General features: G+C 38.1%; 1 protein-coding gene across 1 annotated transcript in view; it reads left to right on the top strand.

Annotated features, from left to right (window-relative positions):
- The first annotated feature begins 712 nt into the window (after window positions 1-712).
- The window catches only part of LOC122801326 (vomeronasal type-2 receptor 26-like), a 34,994-nt gene continuing 10,682 nt past the window's right edge, over window positions 713-25,024 (top strand). Inside the window, exons 1-3 of the mRNA XM_044070867.1 lie at window positions 713-733; window positions 9,838-9,961; window positions 17,152-17,158. Coding sequence (XP_043926802.1) covers window positions 713-733; window positions 9,838-9,961; window positions 17,152-17,158 — 152 coding nt within the window. The remainder of the gene's footprint in view (window positions 734-9,837; window positions 9,962-17,151; window positions 17,159-25,024) is intronic.

Below are 25,024 nucleotides of genomic sequence, written 5' to 3' on the forward strand. Positions count from 1 at the left end.
AATGTGGACAATAGGACATATAGGTCCTCAATATAATGATGTAGCAAAACCCACACTGCAATGGATCTTGTCAGTACACCCCTACCTGACTATGTATTGCTATTACAGTGTTATGCAGTTATGGAACACGCCATGGAGCGTACATGTTGGAGTTGTCCAAAGGTATCTTTGAAGGTGAGTGACATCAGCAACAGTACTAAAGAAGGGATAAGGGAAGTGTAGTACATGTGAATGTCCACAAAAGAAGGTGTTAATGGAGACACATGCACACTCTGTCATGGAAACACACACGTCATCACAGTTGGCAGGATCAAGATTAGAAGCCCTACCTAACTAGTTTGCTACACTACAGTATTATGCAGTTATCACAAGCGCCATAGAGCTTATATGGCTGATGTATGGCCAAAAGGTTATGTCAAGGTGAATGACATCAGCAGGCGTGCTAAAGTAGGCCAATGGTAGGTGCAGTGATTGTGAATGTCTTTAAAATCATTAATCTACACACACACATGCACACACACACACACACACATACACACACACACACACACACACACACACACACACACACACACACACACACACACACACACACACTTGCTAGTCCTGAAATACATAGGTTCATTGCTTCGCAGGTGCGTAGTAGGTGGATCAGCCTGACAGCTGTACAAGGCTAGGCAAAGGAAATACCTTGGCATTAGGCCACATGACAATGGTCTCTAGTGGGGCTCAGGTAAGTAGTCCCTGGAGTGGTCCCCACAGGTGGATATTGTATTCACCATCCACTCATCTGGGTTACTATTGTGGGTGGCCAGTGATGTGCACTGCTTCCCATGTATGTGAGCTATATTCCATAACATGGTCAGTGTCTGGGTTGTGCACATGTCCCACACACATGTTCTTTGACATGTGGGAGTGTACTTGAGGTCCCTGGGGCATATTGTGTGTACAGATTGTTATCTTCTGATGTAGTATTCCTGACCTCATTTGGGAAAACCTGGCTATGGAACTGAGGTCATGCTTGCACCTACATTGACAGCATGGTACAGGTATTCAGTGAAGTTGGTGGTGTCTGTCCATGCAGGGCGTGTTGTGGTCAGACATGGGCTTCATTTGGAATCATGCCCAGTATAACCTTCTGTATTGAGTGTGTAAATCCATTCCAGGTAGGTTGTACTCCATTGCAGGATTTTGTGTTCTATACCTACAGCTAACAACCTGTTTCTGCAGGATATCTGTAGATAGGCTAACAATATGGAGTCACAATGGGCGACAGATAGTGGGATACTGTAACTATTGTTGTCTGTGCTGCTTGTGTTACATGGTTGGTGTTAGTAGAGATATTCAGACATATGTACTGTTTTACACTGTGATGTATTATATCATCAACTACCAACAGATATACTTATTTGCTCACAGTTATTTCCTGGGAAATACAAGATGAATGAAGCTGAGTCCAGTATTGCTGTCTGCAGCCTACATATTCTTGGACATTCATGCCATTCTAGAGGGGTAGCTGCAGACACTTGCTGATGGATCTGTGTAAATGGTCCAGCACCTTGCTACTGTGGTGGCTGAGGATCCCCTGCTTGTACATCTATCAGTATAACAGAATGGCCATATCCTGCTGTGGCCATATCAGCAGTACAGATTCACCCAGGTTACCCAGAGACAGGGCTCATATATCTGGTCAGTTCCCCTTTACATTGTGGTTTATGAGTGGGTTTGTAGCCACCCATTACTGGGTTTACAGGCAGGGGTAGTATAGGCACACATCAGAGTTTCAGACGTCAGACACTCCATAGCGTTCATGCTTTTATACCCCCACTCTGTTATTCTATCCTCTTCCTAACGTTATGCAAGTGATATCTGCAAAGTGTCCCTATAGTTGACCCTTCATCCCAGCGTTATTTAGGGGTTGTTCCACAGTTCATGCAGTAGAACATGGTGGGCATGCTACTGGGATTTGTCAACATGGCCTTGCATTTCTATTCTGTGGAGTGTCTTATGTTGTTATTTGGGACCCCATGAGATAACATACATTGGCAGTATGGGTGAGGCACAGGCCTTTGACAGAGGACTGTAGGGCATTTGGTAGTGATGCAGGCCATCTGTAGCAGGGCAGTGCATTCTGTCACTCCTACAGTCAGACAGATTTGTCAACATGGCCTTGCATTTCTGTTCTGAGGACTGTGTTATGTCGTTATTTGGGACCCCATGAGATTTACACTGGCAGTACGGGTGAGGCACAGGCCTTTGACAAAGGACTGTAGGGCATTTGGTACAGATGCAGGCCATCTGTAGCAGGCCAGTGCATTCTATTACTCCTACGGTCCCAGGCTGCAAGCCACTGGATTTCCCTGGGGTGACAGGGTAAGTGTGCAAGGTGTTAATGGCAATAGTTCCTGTATATATCAATCCATTGGTCTGGGTGCTGGCAGGGTGCTCCTTACAGCTAGGGAGTAGGGACACACCTGCATAGGACACCTCTTCAGCATGCTGCATTCTGCAGGTATTCCCATACAGAAGTGGGGTCATGCTATACTCATTCCCAATAGCAGGGATATGACCTGTGATAAACCTGTGGATGATGGTGGGGTGAGCTGCGTGCATGTGTGATATGGAGGCATCTTGCTGCTGACTCACAAATATACCTGGTACACTCCCCTTATGCTGCCTTGTGTGGGGACATAGGCATTCTCTCATTACTTCATAATTGTGCCTTTTGTGGTCTGCCAATGATTGGCAGAATACATCAGTAGTCCATACTACACAGACAACTAATGTGCTGCTAACCTGTATGTACAATTCCAAGGGTATGTGCAGCTGACAGTTACATTTTATGTACTCTGTCTAGGGTACTTCCACCTGTGTACTGTATGTTTGGGCCCACGTGCATGGCATGTCCATCTTTCAGATGGTGACAGATATTGACAATGAGTATGGGTGACTGCTGAATCAGGTCTTGCTGGGATGCATTGTGGTTGGCAGTGCAGTTGTCAGAACATGGCCCTGTCATCGACAGTAGTGGCCATAGGCCACCGGGACACAACCCTCCATGGCTACATGCTGACCACTTCCACACAATGTATAGCACACAACAACTTAACACACAGAGCCCTGCATATTGTACACATGCAACAATCTATCCTGTAAATTGGGCCAGCTCAGGTAATCTGTGCTCCACTGTTACTAAGCCCATTCGTACATGTTAATGCATTTCTACATAGGATTGTGGGGGGTTACACCTGACAACTACAAACATTTGCTATGACTCTACTGGTATTTCAAGTACTCTGGTGGCTTCCATTTTGTTTTGTATTCTGACCTAACATGCAGACTAGAGGCATATCAGTAGAGTACAGATCTTAGGTTTTACTGACCTACATTTCATTTTCAGACTTCATACCCTGCAGAACTAACATACAACTGCCTGACCTGTTGTAGTCTGTCTGTGTAGGTCTGGAGGGGGGCTTTTATCCATTGTCATTAATTGCAGGCCTTAGCACAGCCTTTCTTTATGGTCATCTACACCTGTCCTGCTGGCTGAGGCTGTTGTTGGGTATGTGAACCTCACTGACATGCATTTGTGTGTCCTATTGACACACATTTGGGCCACCACATGTACTGCAGTGGAATTTGTCACTTTGTCTAGTACTGCCTACTTTGTTGACACCAGTATTTGTTATGGATTCTATGCTGCCCATATAGCTGTCCACTATCTGCTGCCATCCCATTCAGCCACCCAATTCTCTTGCATGCACACATCCATACTATAGCTATAACTAGCAGAACATACTACTCCATTCAGCAATTGATAGGAAGAGTGAGTCACTTGTGCCTGTGCCAGTATTGAGAATGGTGCTGGAGGGCTGACTATGTCGGATGCATATAGTACACTCCCTATACATGGTAAAGCACAGGTAGTTTCATGTTTGGCATCCCTTTTACTGTATGTGAAAGTTAGAGAGAGGTGTCATTCCCTGGGTTCCTACCGTGTCAGTGTATGTGATATGTGTTGCCTCTTTGCCAATGCCTGGGCATACTGGGCATGCCTCCTTCTGCCTACAGGGGCAGGCTCAGATTGTTCCTCTTCCAAGTCACTCTGTGCCTGTACTGGCCTTTGCAATGGTAGGGGGCTGTGTGGCTCTGCCCCATGCTGTGCCTGCTGCAGCTGTTTCCACAGGATCATATTGTGTAACATGGCACATACAATGAAAAGTTGTGTACGTGTAGCTGGAGAGTACTGCAAGGCTCCACCAGATATGTCCAGGCACAGGAACCATGACATGAACATCCGAAACACATGCTCTATTATGATTCTGGTTTGTTGCGTGTGCCTCATTATGAAGCTCTGGTTTGGGTGTGTGTGTGCATTTCTGATGGGTGTCATCAGCCACGGCTCCAGTGCGTAACCAGCATCCCCCACTAGGTGGTCATATGGGATGCCCCCACTGGCAAATCTCTGGTACAGCTGTGTCAAATGCCAGATGTAACAGTTGTGATAGCTTCTAGGGCTGCCAGCACATGTATTCATTATAATGTCCTGTGCATCACACACAACCTGGCAGTTGATGGAGGGGAAGCCCTTGTGATTTATGTAGATCCTACCCCGCTCACCCGGTGGTCTTTGTTGTGTATGTGCGTGCAGTCTATAGCACCCACTACCTCAGGGTATTCTGCTTTTTGGTGGAAGAGATGCATATTGCTGGTCAATGCCTCACAGGTCTTGAGGAACTACATGTGCTCACTGGCATGTGCTGACATGGCATCCAGGAACTGGTGGAGTACTCTGGATGCTGATGCCTGTGAGATCACCATGATATCCCCAGTTGGCCTTTGGAAGGTACCTGTGGCTAGTATTCTTAAGCCTACACATACCTTGGTATCCACTGGGATGGGTTCTCCTCTGTTGGTTCTGTGTGTGAAGCATGGCCGGTATAGCTCAACAATTTGCTGTAGGAGGTCCCTGTCCACCCTGCAGTGCTCCACTATCTCCAGCTCATGTAGCCCCTAGTAGGTTACCCTGGGTCTGTACACTCTTCTCTTTCTCCTTACTGTGGGTTGGTCATCAGCATTTACATCCTCACCACCCTCAGCCTCTTTCACATATTGATGTATGAGAGTGACCGCAGCCCCTATCATTTTGTTAGTTTTGTCTGATAAAATTTCCCCATCTGTGTACACCGGTGGTGTAGAGTTTGTGGGAAAAAACAGAGTGAAAGTTGTTTGCATAGTTTATAGTAGTGTGCTGGGCTGGGCTGAGATGCTGCCTGTGTAATTGGCTGATTCTAATACATTTCACATGCCAGCTATGCTAGTTCTCTTTGATTGCCTTTCTACTGCTGTTTTCCCTTCCCATTCCCTTCCTGTTTATGCCTCAAGGCATGCCGTTCATACCCAGTGCTCAGATGTGTATAGAGCTGTTATTTCCTTTTTTTCTTTTTTTTTTGTTTAAAACCTGGTGCACAGTGTGCTCACTGGTTTAGGCAATGTAAACACTGCTAGGCAGCCTCAGACACACCCTTTTCCTTAGCTGTAAGGGCAAGCACGGGCCATAGAGCTTCAATAAGCTTACAGCATGCATGACACTCCCCCTTATGAAGTCAGCTACCTCCTAGGCTTGCACCATGGTGTTGCTTCACTTACATGGTTGGTGCTAGCTAACACTGAGGGAAAATCTGTGATTCAGTATCAATCCCCTCATTTGCATAAAACTGACTGCTAATGCATGGTTACAAAACTGACACTCAGCCTTCCCCCTTAGCAACCACTATTCAATGGTATTGTTGTCTTCTGCATGCCATTGACTATTATGGCAGAATGCTGATTTTGGTTTAAAAGCTTATTTCCAGCTTTTTTTTTTTTTTTTTTTTTCGGGCCAATCATGTTTGCGCAATGTTGCCCTACGCTTAAACAGCCAAAATCAGCCAAAAAAATAAAAGTTATTTTTTTTATAATTTTGCAACTATTTACCATGCCAATGGCCATATATTTGGCCATTGGCATGCCTACTACATTGCTTTCTCTGGAGCTGTTATGCCTCCGTTTTGTAATTTGCAGAAATGTATTCGGTTAGTAACCAAATACATTTCTGCAGGTTACACTATTCCTGCACAGATGCCTCCATGCTTCCTGGATCAGTAATTCACCTCATTTGTATGGTTTTCACCTGCAAATGGGTTAATTAGCATACAGGAGCTGTCTCCATGGAAGAATAGTGTTGGAGTGCTCGTACATGTCCCGGGAGTTATTTCCTGGATTGTTCGTCGGCCATATTGCTTGCAGCAGCTCCTGCACTATTCCTGCACACTGTGCAGAGCTTGCTGAATCCTGGGGATTATTGTACAGAAGTGTGTGCATTGTATCCATCTGCAACATTTTTTCTTAATTGAATGGAATGGAAAAGTTCCTTGAATTGCCACATTTTTTCTGTGTGTGTGTGTGTGTGTGTGTGTGTGTGTGTGTGTGTGTGTGTGTGTGTGTGTGTATACAGCTTCTGCCTGAAAACAACTCACAGACTGTTACATGCAATCCACAATATTTTAAAGTAGATCCCAGACTAAAAGTGCATGAAAACATTCCAGACAACATATTTGACCCAAACAGAGAAGCTGTGCAGACATATAAAAGTGTAAAGTTATTTATTATTTGCATTAAAAGAAAGAAAGATTAGCACAGTATGAGGATTCAGATATTAATGCATATTTAAAGCAGTAGATACTAAGCAAGTACAACAGTGAATGAAATGCCTTTCCTAGTAGTAGTTTTAGTAGTTATATGTCTAAGGAAAAATAGGTAAAATACAGGTTAACAACAATTGTCTTATGTCTTCTCTCTCTAGAGGGTGATAAGATAGCTTATAACAGGAGCCAGCAGAGTAGGGAGACCAAGAGATTAGTTAAAGCTGCTGGTAACCATGAATGAATTAGTAAATGAGCATTTTGTCCTTAAATTATTTCACTACTGTATATATGCAAGTATTTATAAATCATTGTAAATGAAGGCCGACAGAGCTTTTAGTACATTGCAACAACCAACTGTAAAATAAATATCAATACTCAAATGCAGTATGTTGTCTTAAAGGGATTTTATTATATGTAAGTCCATATAAAGAGTGGTTTCAGCCAGTCTGTATTAGATGATTGAACTTTTAAAAGTTTGAACGTCATATGGTCGACACCATATGATCAAACATTTAAAAGTTCAAAAATCTAATAAAAAACTGAACTTCAAAAAAACCTACCTGAATGATTTAAGCAGGGGAACAAGGCACCCTGGACCCTCCCACAGCCCCCACTCTTTAAATATACCAACTCTGAGATCGCACTACAGTGCAGGAAAGGGAATTCTTCCCATTCTGCACTGTACGGAGATCTCCGGTGAAACGTTCAAGCTTTTAAAAGTTCGATCATATGGTGTTGACCATATGACGTTCAAACTTTTAAAAGTTCGATTACATAATATAGACCCAGTTTCAGCTGTTAGTATAGTAGACTGCAAAATGTAAACCCCACCAAAAAGTGATAGCAGTGCAATCAATTCTTCCCAAATATGTATAAGCACTTCCCATATCATTGATCAAAAGTATGCATAAGCACTTCCAATATCAGTGCTTTTATTTGTGCATAAGCATTTCCCATACATTCTGTTTTACTTCAATAAAGATTTATTAAAAATAAAATTGTTTTAAAGTAAGCAGCTGAGTGTCGTGTACCATTATGTGTAAATGTATTATGTGTATTTTCTCTTTTGCACCCCTCCCTTTTCTCTCTCATTTTTGTATTTTAGTTATGCATTCCTTTGTCTATTTTTTTCTTTTCTTCCTCTCCCAATTATGTTTATTATTTTACAGATCCAAATTCCCAGGATCAACCCAGGTGTATACTTCCCAGGATAGGGAGTTTACCCTCACCTGTCCAGAATGTCCTCACAGGGTTGGGATGGTTTGACTGGTCCTGTGGGTACTCTGGAATGTGGCAGCCTGACAAGTCTGACTGAATGGGGGCTTCAGGACTTTGTTAAGGACATGCTGCAAAAGATCATGGATAGATAACTTCAGCCAAATGAGGTGTTTCTTCAGCTGGTTGAAGTTTAGCATGCCAGTGGGTACTGACCACTATGCCACAACAGGCCCCTGCCCTATCAGTATTGGGGTCTTCCACTGCAGCAGCATTATCTGGCAGTGGAAATGTTTGAGACTTTGTGGAATAGGGAATCCTGATAGTCACCACTCATCAGCACCCCTTCTTCCCTTATCCTCTCTCTTAAACCCTCTTACCTACTTCTCTCCCACATTACCCTATTATAAAAACAAGTTGAAAACATGGTAGTAGAATATCTTCTGCCAAAATATACTACCCATCCTCTTCCACTTCCTCTAGCACAAGCCTCTTGATGCCTTCTTGCTGTGTCTCCATCTTTGCTGTGTCCTCTTCTTCAATCTTTCCTATTCCCTTTCCATTCTGTAAAGCAAGCAGCAGGTTGTCAACATAAGGATACCCCTACAGAAAACATAATAAACCATTTTAATTTTTAAATATTAATAATAAAAGCTGAACAATCTGACACTTGCCTTAAGTCTTTCTAGTGTGACTGCGCATAGCCATGTTCATCCTCAGTATCTAAGTACATATGAAGTGATGTGAAGCCTACAGTGCTCATGTAGTTCTTCACATATTATTTTTATGTACTTTGTACTTTTATCATATGTGCGCATGTGTTTCAAATGCCTTTGTTTTCCTTAGTCGGCACTAATAACATGTGCTGGGTTTACTTGCATGTATGTGTAGCAGCACTTTTCATGGGTAACTGCTATGCTGCTATGAAGTTCCAGACTATGAAGCCTACCCACTGTCTTAGGTTCCTCTGCAAAGATGATGTGATATAAATGAAGATTTTCTGCTGAATAAAAAAACAGTCAACAGCAAACAGTCTCACTGTTTGTTCTTTCAATTCCCACTGCCTCAAGAAATTAATATGCTTTTCCCCAAGGGTGTGTGACCTCTCTGAATAATTACGTTGGAGGTATGTTGATGGAACAGCTCTTCATGTCAGGGGGTGCATTGGTCCTCCTCTGCCTCTTCCTTTACAGGGTTTGAAATCCTTTAGTCCATGCATGTCAGCATTTTATATGCTGGCCTTCTAAGTGTAAACCCAAAGCCTCCTCAAACATCAGGTTCTCATCCCTATTTTATAGTCTGAGCTGAATTATTACAATCTCTCTAATGGCAGCCTTTGTCAGAACATACCTGGGTACACTGTGCTTTGATCTCCTTCCCTTATATCTGTTATATCTGTGTTTCAAAGATTTGAAGTTTCTAATATTGATGCGGTTCATGTTTTCTGTCATGAATATCCTCAGTTTGAACATGGCCCCTTAAAAACAAACTCAGTATGAGAGAATGTGTATGTGTGTGTGCGTGCGTGCATGCATGCGTGCATGTGTGTGTATACCAAAATTACTTAACTTTCTAATATTAGTCTTTATCTGAAAAATATATGAGCTGTGTCATATTACAGCAAACACAGGTCACAGTTCAACTTAAGTTGTAGATTCTGAGGCATTCTGCTGCCAAGCTACAATGCATATCATGGCATAGGTTTCTGTTTGAGTGGCTTATTTTTTCCAGAAAGTTAGGACTACGTTTTCTTGAATTTGTCCAGATTTAATTCATGTTTTCCATCTATGTGAAAGTGCAGAAATGTTACCTTTTTGGTTTTTGTACTTTTGCTGAACTTGAAATTTAAGCCATAGAGTAATGTTACACAGACTGTCACTCTAGATTCAACTACATAAGGCCAGCCTGAAATATTTCATGTTTTCTTCTTGACTAGATCCCACAATCAGTCTGCAGTGAATCCTGTAATCCTGGAACAAGGAAAGCTGCTCGGAGAGGACAGCCAATATGTTGCTTTGATTGTGTCCCATGTTCTAAAGGGGAGATTAGCAATCAGACTGGTAAGCAATGTCTTTTTTTGGTTGTTTAAACATTTGTCTGATTAAATGAAATTATCAATGGTGAACTTTTTCAGACATGACCCAGACCAAATGAAATATACCTGTGCATTTCAAGTAACAAATTATCTAGCATCTTTCTGGGAGCAGAGAAAAACCCAGAATACCTGAAGAAAACCCAGGCAAATATGAGAAGAACATACAAGCTTCATTCAGATAGTGACAGATATTTGAGTCAGCAGTACTAGTTGATACGCAGTTAAGTTCATTACCAAGGCTCATAATCATTTTTAAAGGTTTTAATGCTTCACATTATAAATTTGAGTTGTTTATTTTTAGGGTAAAACCACAGAAAATGAAGGGAAAGTGCCCAAAGTATAAGCACCAAACAAAAAAATAAAAAAGTCACTAAAGAAGGATCCAGCTAGTAAAGTAAATCCACATACATCTTTAATAGTCACAAACACAAGAGGTTGGGCGGGTGGCCTAATGGTTAAGGTGTTTGCCTTACAAACACAAGGTGCAGGGTTTAAGGCTTGCAAGGGATAATTGGCTAGGCTTAAAATGGCTCACAAGGGCAGTTAGCTTAGTAATAACCTATGAAACACATTAATTATTTAACTGGCTCACTATGTTTTTATCTACTCAAGTAAAGACTTCATCAGATGCAAACACAAATCCAAGATACATTTCCTTAAATCCCAAAAGCTCCCGGGCAACCACCAGTAAAATGAAATAGCTAATAAATCAGTTAACCACTTAAAACAAAATTAATTAAGCTTAAATGAATTAATTCCCTAAATTAAGTACATGTATAGTAAAAATTGTAGATAAAATACATTAATAAATAACATCAGATGTATGAATGCAAAATCCAATAAATATGTATAAAACTATATAAAAAGAAGTAAAAAGATGGCAAATTCTCAGGTAATATACCAGGTCATATTTTCAATGTAATAAATAGCCTTAGCTAGTGAAAAAAACTTTGATTGCATTATATAACAAATATATTTAAGAACGTACAAAAAATATATTTATATTATGTCTTATGTATGGGCATGAAACCATTAGTGTATCAGAGCCTCTTAAATAAATTAAAAAAATAACATATAAAAATAATAAAATAACAACCATTTGAAGGGAAAAAATAAATAATACCCTTTAGGTTCACAACCTAGCAGCCCTCATTTTTAGTACAGGGGCCAAAGAAATATTCTCGTTGAGCCACAGTGGTTTGTTAGCTTCTAAAATTATCTGCCAATAAACTTCTTTAAACTCAATCTTTGTCTCCCAGGGCCCTCATCTTATGTCAATTGGTACCTCTTCTAGGACAAAGAATAAGAACTTACCACTCCTGCACTTCAGAGTGTGTTTATAAAGTGCTTTTTTTTTCATTTTTGGTCTGGACTTCGTAGTGTTAGTATATTCTTCTCCTTAGTGTATGGCTCTGTCTTACCAACATAAAATGTGTCACATGCCTCACAATGGGCTAAATACACCATTCAAACTGTGTTACAATTGGAATATGTTTTCCCCTCAATGTATTTATTTCTACTGTTAATGTACATCCCTTCCTTATGACTAATGCATAAACACTGAGAACAAGTGCCACATTAAAAGTCCCTTTTCTTTTTTATTATTATTAATCTGGCCATACTTATGTTTCAGTAAATCCTTTATATTTTGCCCTTTCCTAAAAAATAACTTTGAGCTTTCCAAAAACATTAACTAAATCAGTTAAACTCGCAAACCTTTCCCATTCTGTTTCAACAATGTTTCTAATAACATGAGCATCACCATTATAATTTGTCACAAAAGCTCTTTTAAAATCATCATCTTGCTCACTAAAATCATTCCCTTCCTTAGTTATCCTTGTTACCATCATATGTTTTCCTAAGAGGGATGAAAATTTATCACTTCTACCTTTGAGGACTTCATCCTTGACTTCATTAATAAGTTTTTGGGGGTACCCCCTCTCCTTAAACATACCTTCTAATAAATTACATTCTATTTTAAAATCTATATCATCTGAGGGCATCCTACTTGCTCTGTCATATTGCCCTATAACAATACTTCTTTTTTGATGAAGGGCCTGGGCACTTGTAAAATACAAATAAAAATTAGAAAAAGTTTATTTCTGATACACTGTGGATTTAAACTCACCATTCAACTTGTAGATGATTACATCTAAATAATTCATCCTAATATGCTAGGTAAATTTCAAGAAATCTGTATGTTAACAATATATTCCATATATTCTCTTAATTTATCCTCCGTATCTACCCCCAAAAAAGCAGATATCATCCAGGTACCTTTTGTACAACCGCCAGCATGAAATGTTATTGGAGTTAAGTACATATTTTTGCTCCCATATGGGCAATACAATATTTGAATTAGTGGGGGAACAACATGCCCCATTGCTACACCTTTCATCTATTGAAAAAACTCCCCCTCAAAAAAATAAATTTGTTTTTCAAAACCAATTCTATAAGTTCCAGACATGTATGAAACTCATTATTAGTAAGTCCCCTCTCGGAATCAATGCTTCTTCAAACCATTTCATACCTGTATCATGGGGTATAACGGTGAACACATCAACCATGTCTACAGTGACAAAAATTATGTTCTCATCAAATAATTCAGGTCTAACATTTTTTTAAGAAGTCCCATGAATCTTTCAAAATTTCAGTCTCATCCATCCATATTCTCTTCAGTTTATAATCTAAATATTTAGCCAAAGGGGCAGTTTTACATCCTTCTGTGGATACAATCAGTCTTAAAGATGGTTCCATAATGTTCTTATGTATTTTCAGAATACCAAAAATAGAGGGGACTTTAGGACTTTCATTCATTAGATAATTATAAGTATCAAAATCTATTAATCCATCATTTAATGAATCTTTCAAAGCTAAATCTTTTTATAAACAACATTAATCTCATTTAACGACACTGTAGTGTATTTACTACTACCGCCTAAGATATCTATCATTTTTCTTCATATAGTATGTTATCGATCAAAATTATTCCCCTGCCTTTATCAGGTTTCAGCACCCTCAAATTCTTATTTCATCTAATCTCATCCAACACCCTTCTTTCTTTAGAAGTAAGGTTCAATCCACACCTATTATTTTGAATACTTTTTAATAATTCATTCTCAACTAAAGTCTCAAAGTTTTTTAATTGAAAGTGTAGGGGGATTATATGTACTCTTCCTCCTTAAGGCCTCACTGTGACTAATCAACTGGCTACCTTAGGACATAACCTCAAAATTCAATTTCTGCACAAAAACTTAAAGTCCATAATAACTTTGCTAAGATCACATTTCCTTTTTCGGATGAATTTAAGCCCTTTAGAAAATAAATTAAAAATGTCCCTTACTTAGGTCAGCACTATTGTAGTTAAATATATTATAGTTGTTATAGCTATATTTATAATTATCCTTTAAAATTCCTAGGTTAGTAGAGGTTACCCTCTCAATCAGTACCTCACTCCTCCCCCTGTCCCTCATCCTTCCTCTGTTGTAAATATGATTGTAATTGTAATGGGGGGGTTGTTCTTTAACCTCCTGACCTGCTGAGGGAAGGGAATTCCAAAGGGTCTTTAATATCCACCTGTGTGTTAAATCCATTCTATTCATTATACCTAACCCCTTGTCTTTCTTCACTTACTTGTTCTTGACCACTATAGTGATTATAAACATCTTGGGGGTTGTCACGAATATTTCTGTTAGTATTAGGTTCAGGTAACTCCTATCTTCCTTATATTCTACCATATCCCTGTCCATTTTCTTCATTTTCCTATTCACTATTACAGTACATTTTTCATCAATCTTAATCCTAATGTCAAAATACTTATCCTTTTCAATGCCAACAGTAAACATAAGATCATTTAAAATACATTGATTAACACATTCAATCTGTTTTTGCAGGGCTAACATGTCCTTCTCATTCTGTTTAGTAATAGCTTTCATAACAAACATGTCACAACGATCAAAAATCCCCTACAGTTCTTTATGAAAATCCGATCATTTCTCAACATTATTTGGATATTTATACACTCTAAGTCTTTTTGGGACTATGCCCAAATTCATACACTCCTTTAAATATGTGTTATCAATATCAAGCAACCTATATTTCAATATAAACCCATAAAGTCTCGGTGCATTGTTGTAATATGTATCGGAATAGACATTGTCCCTGCTTGGCTGCTCACATAAATTAAATGTAAGCTTTTTAAAAAGCCATGTACTTAAATTATTGTGTTCATTATCAGTGTTCCTAAAATCACCTTGCTGTTGTGACAGTCATTGTCTGGGTATCAATAGCCGATCCTCTGTCATTCCATGATCATTTCTTTCATTAAAAAAAATATTGGGTAGTCTTTGACAGTCCAAATCTGATTCATTGTCTTTAACAGAATGAAAAATTTGCTTGTTTCCATTTTCCCAGCACTCTCCATGTACAGATAAGCCACCATTAATCCTCTGTGATGTAATTTCCTGATTAGCAGGCAGAGAAGCCATGGAAATGAAAGAAGCCAATGATTGCCCAATTGGTGTGAGTAAATCCACCACCTGTGTTAGCTGACCAATCATTTTACAAATCTTGTCAACTTCGTCACTCCTCACCCTCTCAGTTCCCGGTGAAGCAGTGTGCCCTGGTCTATTACCTGAAATTTGACATCTTTTTGCATTTTTTTTATATATTTTTATACATATTTATTGAGTTTTACATTCATCCATCTGATGTTATTTATTAATATATTTTTATCTACAATTTTTACTGTACATGTACTTAATTTAGGGAATTTATTCATCTAAGTTAACTCATTTTAGCTTAATTAATTTTATTTTTAAGTGGTTAATTGATTTATTAGAAATTTCATTTTATTGGTGGTTGTCAGGGAGCTTTTGAGATTTAAGGAATGTATCTTGGATTTGTGTTTGCATCTGATGTAGTCTTTACTTGTGTAGGCAAAATCCTGGTGTTCCTGTTAAAGCGTTAATGTGTTTGTCACTATTAAAGCTCATTGTGGAGTTACATTACTAGCTGGTTTCTTCTTTAGTGCCTAGTGATTTATTTATTTATTTTATTTTTAGAGTTAAATAACATACTGTTGGGCGGAATGCGAGTGGGCTTTCAAGAGTTCCACTCAGCTGTGCACATATTTTATTTATCTGTTTATGCTTTGTTGAAAGTGTTAGTCCCACTATGCTAGCAGTCTCATTTCAGGGGAGACATGAGGTTGTACTGATACTAATTAGGGAGAATTTCTTCACAGAGCCATGGAAGTTTCCCTGTTCTTTTTGATAAATGTCATGGGATCTTTGATATTCATCTGGGCTACCAGTAACTCAGACAAAAGAGGCCTCAGTTTAATGTCTCACCTGAAGGATGGCACACTCAGCAGTGCAGCATCCCCCATATTCTACATTGCAGCGGCAGTACTGAAACATGAATCCAAGTACATATTGCAGGAACAGAATCCAGAGTCTTCTGAGCTTCCAGCATCAAAGGTGAGCCAGTTACTTGTTTTGCCGCTGATACTGAGATAGTGTCTAGTATTTTGGGACTGTCCACAGACATAACTCTCAATCTCTTAGTAGAAGAAATCTGGACATAGCTAAAAATAATGAGGGGACAAAGGCCAAAAACAGGAACAGATTTTAAATATTGCTCTTATAAACTTAGAAAGTTGCTAGAATTATAGGTTTTGTGTTAGCACACATTTCCTGAAGGATATGAAGTCTATAACTCTGTCTGTCATTATTTATTGACCTCAGTCTTCAATAATCTTTCTAGAAAACCACAGGTTGTATGAGATACAGACCAAAAAATATGAGTCAAAAAATTGGACAGCTGAGACGTTTGGGCCTAGATAGTTTGACCCTTCCCTTATGGGATGCATAGGTGTTTGAACTTTGAAGTCAAGAACAATTGTTGGAGTCAAAGCCTAACAAACAAGATAAAAGCAGCAGTAGGAGCAGTGCTTCATAGGTCCGTAGGTGCATACTAGGCTATCAACCCTGAAGGGCCATTTTAAGCCTAGCCAATAATCCAACATCAGAATCAAACTCTGTACCTTGTGTTTATAAGGGGAAAATCTTAGCCATTAGACACAACATAACTTATCTGCATTTTCAAAATCCTTCAAATGCAGTACTTATGATTAGCTTGATAAAAGTAATAATAATACAAGATCAACCAACTCAGTATGCAGCCAGAACACATACATAAACACATTACCAAAAGAACCCTACCAAGGTTAATGTATATATTTTCTTTCACTATACAAGTGGCACTAATAAAATGTGTCTGAAACCATTCCATACTTCATTGTGAGATCAGCTGAAAAATATGCGTTTTTCTTTAGTATTTTGTTGACGTGGTATGTGGACTAGACACCATTATGTATGTTTTTAAGGATAATCCAAAAAGCTAGAATGTGAAAAGCAAGAATAGTAAAACAATGAATTATTTATTTAACATTTGTTTACTGGGAAAGTCTGACTAGGACAAAGCCCATTTTCAGTGGAGGCCTGGGGAGAAATGCTCCAGATGCATGTCCTTTGGAATGTGGGAGTAAACCCATGTGAATGCATGGAGGACATACAGACTCCACAAAGAAGGTACCCCAGCTGAGAACTGAACCAGAGAATCTCTTGCTGTGAGGTGACAATGCTAACTGCTGCACCACTGCATTGCTCATTATACACCAGACAGATACAACCTAATACATAATATCATCCAAATAAAACTAGAAAGTACAGTAAACAGAAACATAAAACATAAGTCAGTTTCTAACCTTATAGAATAGGTTGAAGGGTAGTTACCAGATACGCAGTCCACGGGACCATTAAAGAGCCTAGCCCAAATTCTCAATTGTCTAAAAGCACTGTTTGGCTAAGTGAATTGGTAAAGGTCACAGAGTAAGCAAATGCAGATGAAAATATTCAGACCCAGTGCCCTTGGTACAGAAAGCATTAATAAGTCAGAGCATTCGTCCTCTGTGCTAACTGCCAAAATCAGGAAGGCTTAGACCTCCTTTTTCTTTTGGGGGTATTAATTTATTATAGCTAATTCTTGTACTTTTTGGGTACCATATAAATTTTGCTAGTCGAACTTTTATCTTGTTGAAGACGGTAACTGGAATTTTCATGAAAGTGGGATTCGAATGGTATAGAAGCTTAGGCAGTATGTTCATTTTGACAATTGAGGCTTTTGATAAGGTAGAGAGTTTAAGCTTTTGCCATTTGTTAATGTTAACTACTATATATGTCCAGGTTTTAGCTATGTTATTATTGAACATATCTGATTGTGTATGGCTAAAAATTATACCTAAATATTTCATATTATATTGCACTTTAACATTAGTCTCCAGAAAATAAAATTCCTTATGTCCCAGGGGGTTGATTGGAAATATAATTGACTTATTGGGATTGATTGCATAATTTGATACTAGAGAAAACGTATCAATGAACAATAACATCGTATTTAAATCAGTGCTGGGATACTGGAAGTAGATATTGAGATCGTCTGCAAAAGCTGTGTATTTTATTTAGGTTTTAGATACTGAAATAAGGTGGTGATATGTTCTCTGAGTGATTAGTAGCAATAATTCTTCTGTATAGAAATTGAACAGATTTGGTGAGAGTGGGCATCCCTGTCTGGTGCAATTAATAATTTGTATTGGGTTAGATGTTTTCTTGTTTATATAAAGAGTTGTAGTTGCTTTACAGTATAGAATTTCGATCATTTTTATGTATTCTTTTGGGAAACTAAATTGAAAAAGTATAAAGAGGAGGAATTTTTGATTGACTCTATCAAATGCTTTTGTTGCATCCACTGATAAAGCATATTTTGGGGATTTGTCCCTGGCACATAGGTGGGATAGGGCATCTATGGTCAGTGTGTTGTCCCAAACTTGTCTTTGACTCGTAAAGCTTAGCTGTTCAGATGCAATTATTACTGGAGCTACTTTCTGTATCCTGTGTGCTAAAATTGTTGAAAATATCTTTAAGTCTATATTTATCAGAGCTATGGGTCTATAGTTGTTAGGATTTGTGGTCTGTATTTGGTTTTGGGATAGGTATTGTTTTAGAGTTGTTCAGATGTTGTTTGTCTTTTTGGCTTTTCCCGGTTAGGGGTCACCACAGTGGAACTCCGGTCCGCTAATGATTGGCAGTCGATTTATATGGTGCCAAGTTGCCAGCCTGATGCCCAGAGTTGTTCAGATAAAGGTCTGATATTCCAGCTTCTATTATAAAGTTGTATAGTTTTAAAAGTATTGGTGTTAGTTGTTGCTTAAAATGTTTATAGAATTATGCCATGTACCCATCAGGACCAGGAGCTTTCCCGGGTTTTAGCCTCTCAATAACCTTTTTTACTTCCTGTTCTGTTAATGGACTTTTGAGACTATTAGATTGTGATTCATTAATCTAAGGGAATTCTAAGTTATCTGCAAAGGTTTGGAATATGCTGTCATGTATATGATTATGTGGACCGTAAATGGTTTGGAATATTTCTTCAAAAGCCCCTATTATTTCATTACATGAGTTACTTCTGTAGACTACGAGTATGCCTGTTTTCAATCTGTTTTGACAGAGAGACAAGACGGGTGGTGCTTTCACATGGCTCATGGGAGCTGGCTATATTAATGGGTTATTTCATATTGCTCTTGGCAGCAGATCATGAAAGTGACAATTTGCATTCTGTTTTTGGCAGCTAACCACCATAGTGGGTATTTTCACACAACTCATGGCAGCTGGCTATAACCATAAGTACATTCATAGTACTCATGCTAGTTGACCATGATGGGGGTTATTTTCATTCTCTTCATGGTAGTTGGCTGCAATCATGGGGACTTATTGTATATGACTGTGATGCTTGAAACAAAAGATAAGCCATTACGTGATTTTAGATGTGCTGAGTGTCTAGAAGCATCTTTGAAATATTGTCAGTAAAGAGGATGAAGAATATATCTGATTCTTCCAATTTTAGCAAGTCAATTAACTGCACTTTTTATTGCCTGCAATGCCTAAAAATAACATTTAGTTTTGACATATTGTAGTGTTTTTGACAGGCCTAGAAAATTGGCCCCAGCTGCAAGATAATTCCTTATTCATTTAGGTATAAAATACCTTACCATATATTTGCAGTTGATAAGGAAATGCTCTTGGACTGAAAATTGGAACTAGGTGCTGATAGAGGCAGTGAAAGTTGTTATGAGCTTTGTCTTTTAGCTTTCAGTGTGATTCATTTAATTAACCATTATATACTGAATGACTCTGTAAACAAGTAACTAAACTAAGCAATGTTCCTGGCTTGACCCACAAAAGTGGCACTTGCGTCTAGTGGGCATTGTTAGTAAACATATAAGTAACATAAAAAATTAAAAAGCTTTAGTGACAGTTTTAAGGGGTGCATTAGATGCCATGAAAAACTCTTTGCTATTGGGAAGAAGGTGACCTGATAATGGCTACTGGAAGTGTAGGAAGAAATGGCATAACCTTTGATGGTTTCCAAAGTATGCAAGACTTTGTATAATTTTCCATTATGTAGACTATGAGTGCATCAGTATAAAATATGTCTGAAGGTACTGTTTTCAAAATAATGTGTACTTTATAGACTTAGCAACATATCTGTAAAATGTTACTAGAGTGCCACAGCTTTTCCAAGGAATAAATATTTCATATATAGTCTTCCATTCTCTCCAAAGATCCACAGCTTCCTTGTACATTAACTACAATCAAAAGTGTACATGTTATACTAATCACATGTTTATGGGAAGGAGAGGGACCTCTTGCTTCCAACACCCATTGCACCAACAGCAGTCACTAATCTTCCTTGACACAAAATAACTTAAAATGCTTAAATCCATTCCTCTTCTTTCAAATTGTACAGTCCTTTAAATCTGGTTAGCTGCTTCTGAAAAAGCAGCACAAGCTGTTGTGTTTTTTTTTTCTTTTCTTTTTTCTTTTTCTTTTTGGAAGTCATACTAGAGAGTCCTATATATCTGTCTGTCAACATCTGACATTGGTAAGCCATGTTTCTTTTTCTGAAAAATCAAGCTAAATTGTTAAGGGATTCAGCAGTTAATTTTGCATTATCTTTTAAATTTGTGTTTGAAAAAAAAATCCATCTGGTGCTCCTTCGCCTGTGAGCAACTATGTCTTCCATGTAGCCTGATAGTTGTTATTAAGGATATCACTCAGGATTCTGAAACCAATCACCACATTACACAGCACTAAATCTGACATTTCCACACCACCCATACTAATAGGAATGCTTATTTCATTCTGCATCATCATTTGTGAGTCCTCACTCAACAGAAAGTTATAGGTATTTGAGTTCTGAGCCTTTTTTTAGAATCATGTTCCTAGGGGAGCTAGGAATCATGAAATATATAAAACTGGATAGAGAGTTGTCATACATAGTGTTTCATTTATTTGAGGAAAACCCAGATAAAGAATAGTCAAGTTCTAATGTCACATTTAGGTTGTCTGATCAAGATAAGTGGCTAAGTAATTCAAGGAATTATGACAAAAAAGACTTCTAGCAAGAGGACGCATATCAAAAGCTGCACTAAGGTGAGCATCAGTGTTTTCCATATATTTAATGAGGTCATCTGCATATCGCAACACCTTATTTTATATATTTCCTCAATGAATATTTAGTTAGGAAATTGCAAAGTCTAATCATTACAGTTTCTATTTAGAATGCAAAGATTATAGGAGAGAAAGGGAAGCCCTCCTAGGTACCCCTTGTGATTTCAAGTCTTTCTAAGAGTTTTGTTCTAATTTTAACTCTCGCTGAAGCAAATTCATTTATGTTGCTTAACAGTAGAACAAAATCAGTAAGGAATCCATAACTTTCTAATATGATAACTATATGACTCCAGCCAATTCTAGGAAATGCAGTTCCAACATCAAAAGTAAAACAGTTGCCTGCCAATAATTACTTAATGATATTAAAAAGTCTACCTTTTTAATTCAAAACTACATTGGTCCAAGTGAACTACTGTTTATTTATTTACTGATTTATTGATTTACTAACATTTGTTTACCTGGGAGAGCCCAGTTTTTAGTGGAGGGCAGGGGAGAAAAGTTCTATAGTATTACAAAACATTTTAAGAATGATAATTTTACAGTCTTTAAAAATAATACAAAAAACAAATACAGTTTAAATATTTATACCAAATTAGACATAATATGTAAACAATGGTTAAGAATAGATACAAATTATATGACAATGATTTAATAGTTAGAGAAATTGTAGCCAGTTTATAGAGAAATTAAAGGTAAGTTAGTATAATACAAACAGGAATTGGAATACAAAGTGAGAGAATGGAGGCTTATGATATACTTAGAGAAAAAGCCAAGGGAGAGAAACTGATAGAAGTCAGGATGTGAGAGAAGAAGGGACAGTAAGGAGAAGTAAGGTATGAATAGGTATTTGTTCACATTTTGGGATGTAGTTTATCCTGGTGTTTAGCAAAAATAGAGCAAGCTTTTGGCTAGAAAGTCTTTCAGAATGGTTTTGAAGAATGGGGGGTTGGGGGTGGAAGGTTTAGATCTAATGGATACAGATAAGGACTTCCAGGCCTTAGCAACCTGGTACGAGTACAGACAATGATAGGTTTGTGGACAGACAAGAGTTTTTGGTCATTGGATCATAATGACGGACTAGGAATATAGTTGTGTAGAATGTTTTTTAATGCTGGACAGGCAGATGGCTGCTGGATAAATTTATAGGTGGTAAGAAGTTGTATATATGTTAGTTAATGGGGTAGTTTTAACCAATGTAGGCTTTTTAGTGCTATTCAGTGGTGGGTTTTGAAAGGGGTATTTGATGCAAATTTAGGAACTTTGTTATAACTTTGTTAAATTTTTGATTTTTGTGATGTCTGAAGATTAGTAAAGATGGGAGCACAATAAAGTAGTGTGGGAAGGAGATGAGTAGTGGTAAACGTAGCTTTAGTTGCATCAGTGAGAAAGCTTTTGGCTCTACACAGAATCCTTAGTTTTTAATGAGCTTTTCTTAAGCAGTTCTGTATATGCATGTCAAATTAAGATGGGAAGAAAATTGGCAACTCAATTGGCAAATATGGCCATACATAAGTTATAGTCAGAGTTCAAGAATGCAACAGGTCTGTACAAAGAATAAAACTGGTATCATTGCATGTCGTAAGGTAAACTGAAATTATTGGCTTTTTCCATGCCAAGTGACTGTCTTTCCTTTTGCTGGATTGCTTGGCTAAGCTAACAAAGTGCTGAACAAACATATTTTTATATTTTAAGTAAATAATAACAGACCATGTGAACCAGGAGATTTATTATTATTTCCTTTGTTAAGTATCTCGATAAGTCTTTCTGTACTAAGGGGCATGTCTGGGCTTTGCCATTTCTCTCTAGAAAGGATAAATCTGAAGAATTCTGGCCAACTAGATATTGTAATCCTCCAAATGGGGTACTGATTCATGTAATTCAGTATAACAAGTATTACATGGATCTAGTATTAGAAACAAAACAAAAACAAAGTAATTTCTGTAGTAGGATTCATAATCTTATTGCCTAAACTGTTGACTCACTTCATGTAGTGTAAATATTTCTCTTAACGTTTTGCATAAGTCTTGTGCTCATGGTTGTAAATTCAGGCTGAGCTTGAAAAGGGTAAAGCAAGATCAGTGCTCAACCCAGGTCCACAAATAAATAAAAAGATCAAAATAACTACTGCCTGTATCCTCAACTGAGGAGCTAAAACCTTATGTAAGGATTATAGTAATCAAAACATTTCAGATGTAGGGCTTTCCTAGCAAAAACCAATATAGTATCCATAAGTTTAATAATATTAACTGGTAAAGATAAAATTCCACATGGTCTAGTCAACAGATACTGATTAATGCATGTATCTAGAGGTCTTAAATCATGATTATGATCTTAACATTAAATTCTGTAAGTTTACCCTTAGTGTAATTCTGCAGCATATTCTTCAACATTTTCAAACGCAGTTTAGGCATGCACCTAAACTGCGTTTGAAAATGTTGAAGTTCTCTGGGACAGACTCTCCAACCATGTGAAGCGGAGTTCCTCCCTATCCCTATTAAAGTGCAACTTGGACCTATAGATGGGTAATCAGAAATTCACCCCGTGGTCTGGCTGCTACATCTCTGATGGGCAGAGGCAGTCAGTAAATCACCCCCTAAAAATCAAATATAAATCAAATTTGTAGATCACAATGGGGTTGCATGGCTACACTTTTAAGGGCCCTAGTGGTCATTAGCCTAGTACAGTAACAATATATCTCCTGTGATGCCTACAATTTTTAGGATCCCCAAAATCCACAAGGACCTTAATAACCCTCCTATGTGTCCCATTGTGGACAGTCGGGGATCTATCACTCAGGCATATACTAAGTTTGTGGATTGTAAATTAAAAGACATACTTAAGACTGAATCACAAGTTTGCAAAGACTTCTGTGAGTTCTTAAAAACATCAATAACACCACCTACTTGGAGACTGATGTACTTTGTCACTGTTGACGTGGTTGATTTATACACGGTGATACCTCATGAGGTAGGACTAAACTGGTTCCGTGAGTTTCTTGAAAACAAAGGCTTGAACAACAATCAGACTAGTCTACTGGAAGACTTGTTGGAAACTGTCCTTACCAACAACTATATTTTCTATGAGAGACAATTATATCATCAAAACCAAGGTGTGGCCATAGGGGCAAACTGTGGCTCCATTTATGCCACTATTGTAATGGCTAAATGGGAACAAGCCTTCTTGTTTAAAGGCCCCTTCTATATGTCCGTGAGATTTTACACCAGATACCTGGAAGATTTGTTTATCATCTGGTAGGATACTAAGGAGAAGCTGATGGAATTCATGGACTACATCAACTCAACACTTTTTGAAATTTACAATAAATAAGGACAACTTTAATATTTCTTATTTAGATCATTTTCATATAACTGTATGTGGTGGTTAAAAGACCTTGTTTATGAAAGTATAACTTCTGTGCTTCAAGGTTTATGTCTAATTCTGTTTAAGTACAACTGTTTTACTGCTAAGTACATATTCATGTAAGGATTATTGGTCAATTTTTGTAATAGGCAAAACCTCTCAACTGCTCTAATCATTGTACTAGTTTTTAAGTATAAAAAACAAACAGTGTCTTCGTTCCTTATCTGCTATAGCCTAACCCTCTTTGCTAAGAAACTGTAGTTTTATATGTTTATTTTCTCTTTTTTTCTTTTGCAGTTACTCTACCTACCAGCTACTTAGAGTTATACCGCAACAGTGTGCTGATTCCTGTTCTCTGGACCTATCTGCAAGCTGCCTCTCAGTTAAACAGGATACTTTAAAAGTTTATCTTCTGGTGTCTTACAAGCACACTGTGTAGGTTTACATTTAAATATCTTTGTATTCCTGAAACTTTGTACAATACCATTCTGAGACTTGCACTCTAGGACCTGCACCCCCCCCCCTGCATTTTCCTTGCAGGACTTTAAATCTTTATTTCTACTTGGGTAATCTTGGGTTTCTGCTGACTTACTCCCATTAACATTACCCTGCAAAAACCAGTGTATGTGTTCAACTTTCCTTATATGTAGGGTAACATACACTCAATCAGACCAACGCTATCCCCATCTGAAACCCTCTTTAGCCAACACCACCTTTAGTCCCACTGCCTAATAATTTCCTTTACAGTCATTCCTAGTAGCAAAGTTTGAATTTGGCTACAGAAATCAAGTATAGCCCAAATAGACTATATTTAACACTTACCCTGCAATCCTTGCCAAAGGTTTTAGCCTGCTCCATTCGCTCTGTTCACTCCGCTCCCCTCCCTACCCCCAAATCCCTCCCACCCCAGCTGTACTCAAATTTAAATCTAGTGAAAGACCGCTCTCACTAATATCCAACCAATCAACTCATACCTCCCATAATCTCCACCCCTCTACTCCTCCTTCCTACTTATCATACATCCTAATCCCAACACAGTCATGTCACTAACTACTACAATTATAATCTTTTGCTGCACTATTCTAACATATACTACA

This window comes from Protopterus annectens, chromosome 4.part1, assembly GCF_019279795.1.
Source record: "Protopterus annectens isolate FY-2018-M chromosome 4.part1, PAN1.0, whole genome shotgun sequence".
Classification (NCBI taxonomy): domain Eukaryota; kingdom Metazoa; phylum Chordata; order Ceratodontiformes; family Protopteridae; genus Protopterus; species Protopterus annectens.